We start from the raw sequence: 7,005 nt of genomic DNA, 5'->3' as shown, positions 1-7,005 counted from the left end.
ACAACCTGGGGTCCTCCCAGGTTCAGACTAATGCCCTCGAATTCCAGTGCTGGTGCCCCTGGAATCTTGGGAACCCTGTCCCAATCAGGGAACCCTGTCCCTGCATGACTGTGTGAGAAATCCCTTAGAATTCCTCAGCCACCCAACCTGCTATGAGGTCTGCAGGGCCAGCTTGCTGCTGAGGAGAAAAGAAAAGTGTGTGTAGGGCTGGGGATTTAGTTCAGTGGCATAAGCGCTTTCCTGGCAAATGTGAGATCCTGAGTTTGATCCCTCGTACCAAAAAAAAGTGTGTCCTGGGCAGGAAGAGGAGGAATGTCAACTGGGGTACTTTGGAATTCTCAGGGCCCAAGTGTTATACAGATATGACATGGGACACAACAGGGTTACTAACAGTGGCCACGGGCCCTGGGCAGTGGGGTAACCCTGCCCTATCCTATGCTCTGTCCCAAGACCACTTCTCACACCAGTAGTGAGGTTGGCTGTTGGTTCCCTGAAGCCTGCTGCAGTCCTTGTGACCTCAAATATGTCTCTCCAGGGGACATGCTTAGGCACAGTGTTCAGGGGTTGTATGGGGTGCGGTTCTGGAAAGTGGAGGCCCAGAAGGGGATCCTGGGTGACATAGTTCACCATGATGTGGATACTGCAGCCACATGCTCCTAAACTGGGATATTATATCCCCTGGTACTAAATGCCACTTCTCCCTCTCCATGTGTTGTGGGGAGGATGGTGCTCACTTTGTGTATCCCAAAACATTGGGTTCACGCACCTGCCATGGATCGGATGAAACTTCTGTGATCAATGCCCTTGGCTGACCATCCCTGCTCTCATTCCAGTCATTCCCATAACATAAGCTTTGACCCATTCATAGCATATGTGGGCACCCTGGAACTCAGAAAACAACAAGGCCTCCTGCATCATCCATCACAACATGAGGTCCAGTGCCACTTCCTGCTTGCCCTTCCTCCAAGACAAGACAGGTCAAACCCCTGCCCATTTCCTGTGGCTGCAAGATAAAGGGCCTAAGAGCCCTAGGGAGGAGGAGTGTGGAGTCCTTCCATGGTAAGGACCTGAACCTCTGGTAGCACTGATCCTCTTCATCCCTTACCTAGCACACCCAGCCCTTGCATGCCTCTCTCCTCCACAGATGCTGAGCCTGCTGTTTCTGACTCTCTGCCTCGTGGGAGGCTCTGTTGCTAAGCCTCCAGGTGAGTCTTGATCCCACATCACACCATGCCTTCCCTGGAGGCCTCTGCAAACCCTGGCCTCAGGATCCTGGGATGTGTGCAGCAGGCTTCAGGTTAGTTGTCTTAATCCAGCCTCACTGACGCTCCACATATTTCTTCTAGCACCAGCCATCAAGAAGGACCTGGTGGGCATTGTGGGAGGACAAAATGCTGCCAAGGGGAAGTGGCCCTGGCAGGTCAGCCTGAAGATGTACAGCTACTACTCCTCTGCCTGGGTGCACATATGTGGTGGTTCCCTCATTCACCCAAAGTGGGTGCTGACTGCTGCCCACTGCATTCACCAGTGAGTACTGTTGTCCAGCACTGGGTGCAATATGGGGTAAATGGAGGTATTGGTGAAGGTTTAGGTTTAGGTTAAATTCAATCTCTGAATTTAGGTGATTCTGCTCAGAACTTCTGAGTCTTCCCCCATGATGCTCAGTGGGAACCCTATAATGAGCTGTTGTTGGGACTTCTTTCCCCCCACAGTCGAAATACTGACCCATCAACTTACCGCGTCCTGGCCGGAGAAATTTACCTCTATGGGGACCAGAAGCTGTTGACTGTGAGCCGGATCATTGTCCACCCAGATTTCGTTTATGCTAGTCGGGGTGCAGATGTAGCACTGCTACAGCTGGCAGAACCAGCGGATTGCTCTGGCAATGTCCAACCCATCAGGCTGTCCTCCCTCAATAATGAGGTCACCCAGAAGGACGAGTGTTGGGTGACTGGGTGGGGTGCTCTGAGATATTATGGTAAGTGTTGGGGACACTGCTGATATGTTCCATCATGAGCCTCAACAGCTGAGGCCTGGGCAAGACTGGGGCATGAATTTAGGACCGAGGGTAGTAACACTTCATATCATTTGCACAAAAAAGAGACTTTTCTTAAAAAAAAACAACAGCACACATAGCTCCCTTATTTCTCTTCTTCCAACTTCAGGTGGAGATAACCACAGGTAGAAAGTCAGGATCTAGAGGGACACGAACTAGTGCATTTTGGGTTCCCTCCACTGTCTTGCAAGAGGGGAAGCTGAGGAAGAGGACTTCAGTGACCTGCATAGGGTGCAGCTGACCTTCAGTTAGTCTGTGGTGCCCCCAGCAATAGTCATGTTCCCAGTGGGCTTGGATGGGAGCCTGTGCCACAAACAATTCTGCCACTTCCTGCTCTCTCCCACCCTCAGGTTGGCTGCCACCACCTTTCCGCCTGCAGGAGGTAAAAGTGCAGGTGGTTGAGAACTCTGTCTGTGAACAGCTGTACCAGAAAGCTACTTGGTACCACCACGATGACAGACGGATCATTTTTGATGACATGTTGTGTGCTGGCAGTGAGGGCCGTGACTCCTGCCAGGTGAGTCTCATCTGTCTTTATCTCTGCCCATCACTAACATCCATGTTTGAAGGCCAGTATTCTTCATATCTTTTTGTTCCTAGGGTGATTCTGGTGGGCCACTTGTCTGCAAGAACTCAGATTCTTGGACCTTGGTGGGAGTGGTCAGCTGGGGTTATGGCTGTGGCTGGCGTGACCTTCCTGGCATATATGCTCGCGTTCAGTCCTATGTGCCCTGGATCAAGCAGCATATTCAGAGTTCCTCCTGAGCCCAGTCTACAGGCCTGCACTGGTCGCCAAGGAGGAGCCTGCTGTCCTCCTACCAGTGCCTGGGCCTGCTGCTTCTGCTTCTGCCTGACCCAGGATTCACCTTTTCCTCAAGCCTCCTTGGAGTGCTGGAGTTCCATGAAAACTTGGAGGCTATGGGCCTGTGCCTGGCTCTTGCTGTCTGCCCCTGGTGGGAAGGCACAAGGTGTGTGGGGCAGAGGCTTGAGATTCATGGCACTGGTGCCCGAGTTTGATGAGCACCTAGGTGTTGGAGGACACCTGGCATATTTCCACTTTCTGCTTATTCTCAATAAAGATGCTAGGAGTAATTCTGCTGAGGTTTTTATGAGTGAAAATCGTGTTTTCTCTAGTAGAAAAACCAACGACTGCCATTTCAATACTTTTTTCCAAATGAGGAGCCAAGGCTTTAATCCTCCATAGTTAGGGCTCATGTGAGGTCTGCACATACCAATATTTTTCTGTGCTCCACGTGTGTCCTCTACCCTGGGACTCAGGGACAGTTATCAGGTTTGTTTCTCATCAACCTGTTTCCTCAATGACAGAGAATCCCATATATGTCCTAGACCCAGACTTAGCTATGTTGCCCAGGAAAGTGGGTTACCTGCAGTGAGGGCCCAACTTACCCATCTGCCTTTCCGCTGGAAAGCTGGGTCCTCCAGCCCGAGAGGGGCAGTGCTTCAGCCCCTGCTCCCTGAGCCTCTCGAGAAGGAGGTGGGAATGCAAAGCTGAGGCCTCTGCTCCTACCCTGTGGAGGGCAGCAAAAGGACAAAGACTAATGCAGAGGATGAGTGAGGCGGGCCTTGGGAACCAGACCCTTGGGAAGGTGGGCGAAGGAGCTGACTGCATGCCCCCAGTTTCCATGCACATTATCTCCACCATCTGGGGGGATACCACTTACAAACACATACAGTAATTTCATGACAGCTGGGGGGGGATCATCACCTGTCAGCTGCCATAGCCAGAGAGCCTCAGCTTTCAGCCTTCAGCACTTGGTCCAGCCAGAGACAGTACACCCACACCTTTCAGTCAGTCACCTGCCACTCACCAGCCTCACTCCCACCGCTGCTGATTGTCCGGCCTCCAAGGTGGTTGGACATTGGCTGAGGCCCCAGTGTTGTCATGTCACAGTAAGTGATGCCTGCAGTGTTCCCCTGGCAACGGTTGAGCTAGGTGACTGAGTCTTGTGGGCTGTGGATCCTGGATCTGACTCTATTGTCAGGCTGGGCTGTCTCTCTCTTTTTTTTTTTTTTCCAATTTGCCACTTGGGGGAATTCCTGAGAAGATGACAGTGGACAGCGGTACCTGGTGTCTTCTATGGTCAGCCCTCTTGCGCCTCCAGTCCTGAGCTACCATTAGTCTTTTTTTCTGTTGCGCTTCTGTGACTGGCCTTTTACAAATGAGGAAACCAAGCGAGATCACTCTAAATTTGGACACGCATGTGAACCCTAGGTCTGCAAACATCAAACCTGTGTCTGTTTCTTAGCTCCAGGGTGCTAGGACAGTATCAGCTTTAGATTTGTTATCCCGTTTCCTCAAGAAACAGGAACCCAGACTCAGATGTGCCACACAGGGGCAGAGTGGGGTTGAGAGGCCGCAAAATCAACCTGGCCTAAGAGATCTGAGGTATGGAAGGGTGATGTTTCTTGGCTGCAGCTGGGATTGGCAGTGAGGTGTGGGGGGCAGTGAGGGAGATGGGGAATTAGCCATTCACCTTGGCAGCCAAATGAGTCCTGAAAAAACTGTATTCCAGTGACCTTCATCCAGCCACACTGTCCATGGGACAGTGTGGGCCCTGAGCTATCCTTTCTTTCCACCCACTGTCCATGGGACATGGGCCCTGAGCTATCCTTTCTTTCCACCCACGCTTAGTATCTTTCAGCATAAGGGAGTGGGGAGATAAGGAAAGGGCCTTGGTGGTCTCTTGGTGGTTATAAGGTTGATAGTGGAGTAAGGTCAATACATCAGCTATCATAACAAAGGATATGAAAAACCCAGAGTTTTGGGGCCAGGGAATTTGCTCAGTGGCATAAGCGCCTGCCTGGCAAGCATGAGGTTGTGAGTTAGATTCCTGTACCAAAACAGAAAAATACCAAAACCAAAACCAAACAAAAACCCCAGAGTTTCAAGAGGAGGCCAGATCTGTGTCACCTTGATGTTGGGCTTAAGAGTCCCCTTCTTTCTCCTGAAAGTGGTACTCACTCTGACAACCCTCACACTCTTGCTCCTGGAAGAAAAGGATTAGCCTTCAGTTCCTGATATGCTGTAACATGCAGGATTGCAGTGAAAGAGGCTACCGCCCCTTTACCTGCCTCTGATATAGGGTTTGGTGCCCATTCCCCACACTCCAGGGTTCCTCCTCAACCCTGATAATCATTAGGTTTCCTGGGCTTTTAGCCACCACTATTCCCTGAGATGGGTTTGAGGAAAAGTGATCATGTGCATTCCAATTGACTCTTTGAGTGGGCAGGTGCCCACTTGGTCCTCAGTGTGACTACTCTGTCTACTATAGCATTCAAAGTCCTTCCCCGTGAGCGTATTTTTATGTGGCTCACAAGGAAACTCAGATCAGAAAAGGATCTGCATCTTGCCACAATATACTGTGTCAGAAGCTCTGTGAAAACCTTTCTGCTTTTCTTCAAAACAGCAGTCAGGGACATGACTTTGGTATATAATGAAGGGGTAATAATGCTCCTTCTGTCTTCATCCTAGGAACCAGTGACTACAGACAATCCTTTTCACCTAAATGCATTTGTTATGGTTGATACATTGTGTCGCCTTGAGAAGTTTAGACGTTTAACTAAGAGAGTCAGCAGGGAGTCAGGATCCTTATTTTGTATATACCCTCATCCTGTGCAAGGGGAAGGCATGGAGATTTTGTGAGTGCTATGCCGTCCTGGAGGTCAAGTGGGAGGGGTGGGGGGTGATAGGGGTTTGTTGAGGTAAGGGTAGGGTGGGTGGGGTGGGGTGTAGCCTATGGATAATATAAAGGAAGAAAAGAGACTTGCTCTTGCCCCTTTTGTTCTGGCTGCTTTTGCTGGCTGCTGCCTTGAACTGTTGCCCCTGTGCCATGGAGCAGCTGATTGTGGACTGAAACCTCCACAAAAAGTAAGCTAAATAAACCTTTTCTACCTTCATTTTGAATGACTAGTATTTTGTTTCAGCAGTGCGAGAAAAGTAGTCAAGACAGCATTGAAAGCTGAAGCAAAATTTCATTGCTTGGTCCCACATTACAAGCATGCAGTGACTACATATGGCCTGTGCCTGAGCCTTGTTGGCAAATACATGGCATATATGGCACCATAGAAAGTTCCAATGGGCTGCATTACCCTTGAGGTTCAGAAAGTTAACCTTAGCAGATAGAACTGGGAGGGAGAGGTGTTATCTGAATCTGAGAAAAATCAATGTAGTTATTACTAAGTCCCTGAAATGTCCATTTTATGATCCAAAATCTCTTGGCAAGGCCAAGGGACCTTGTAAGCAGAACAGGGGGCAGATTTTTTGAACAAACATTATCTGAGGGATACTGGAGTTTGAGAAAACTAGTATGACCTGGAGGAGAAACTGCCTCCCTGCCCATGTACTAAATCAGCTTGAGACAGTTAAGGATCATGATGTCTCCATGTTGGAACTGACTGCTGGAATGACAAAATAAGCTCCTGGGCCCAGTAAACTATTTATAGCGTGGGATAATTCAACAAACCTAACATAAGACTCTGATCAAACCACAGTAGAATGTTTGCATGGGGTGGAAAATTGTTACTCAAAAAACTAAAGAATTCATCTAGCTTCACTTGCTCTTCAGCAATTTAACAATCACTAATTTTGGAGATCACACAGCTAGGCAGTGCATTTCGCTTTGCTAAAGAGAATATCTGTTATGTGGAGGCTAAGGTTATGGTGGCCTTGATTATTTTTGCTTATAACACTGTGTCTTCATTTTGGCCTGCAGATATTTGAGGGATAACTAAGATGGAACAATAACCTTGGCATCCCTGTGTTCACTGTTTCTGTCCCCTTTGCTGCCTTAATCCTTTTAAAAAAATTTTATTTAAAAGGAAAAAGAGAAAAAACAAAACAAAACAAAGTGGTGTAAGGGTACAAGTAATACAGAACTACAAAAAAAAAAAAAAACAGTAAGAAATCACCAGTTAATAGATTACATATT

The 7,005-nt window shown here is 48.8% G+C and overlaps 1 protein-coding gene across 1 annotated transcript; it reads left to right on the top strand.

The window, feature by feature from the left end:
* The first annotated feature begins 1,118 nt into the window (after positions 1 to 1,118).
* Positions 1,119 to 3,138, top strand: LOC100726792 (serine protease 29-like). The gene is made up of 5 exons (XM_063226260.1): positions 1,119 to 1,205; positions 1,347 to 1,527; positions 1,713 to 1,978; positions 2,407 to 2,573; positions 2,657 to 3,138. The coding sequence occupies exons 1-5, from the start codon at positions 1,145 to 1,147 to the stop codon at positions 2,819 to 2,821; spliced, it is 840 nt and encodes a 279-aa protein (XP_063082330.1). The 5' UTR covers positions 1,119 to 1,144; the 3' UTR covers positions 2,822 to 3,138.
* The last annotated feature ends 3,867 nt before the right edge of the window (positions 3,139 to 7,005 follow it).

The sequence above is a fragment of the Cavia porcellus genome, unplaced genomic scaffold (genome assembly GCF_034190915.1).
Source record: "Cavia porcellus strain 051 isolate PalLab524CR breed Dunkin Hartley unplaced genomic scaffold, mCavPor4.1 scaffold_16, whole genome shotgun sequence".
NCBI classification, from domain to species: Eukaryota; Metazoa; Chordata; class Mammalia; order Rodentia; family Caviidae; genus Cavia; species Cavia porcellus.
The sequence above is the reverse complement of the archived record's forward strand: the minus strand, read 5'-3'. Positions and strand labels throughout refer to the sequence as shown.

What these genes read in the sequence shown, in the direction of transcription:
- LOC100726792 (XM_063226260.1), top strand. Translation starts at nt 1,145, where the DNA reads ATGCTGAGCCTGCTGTTTCTGACTCTCTGCCTCGTGGGAGGCTCTGTT. An exon ending in CTCTGTTGCTAAGCCTCCAG is followed by an intron (nt 1,206 to 1,346) that starts GTGAGTCTTGAT and finishes TATTTCTTCTAG; the next exon opens with CACCAGCCATCAAGAAGGAC. An exon ending in GGGTGCTCTGAGATATTATG is followed by an intron (nt 1,979 to 2,406) that starts GTAAGTGTTGGG and finishes TCCCACCCTCAG; the next exon opens with GTTGGCTGCCACCACCTTTC.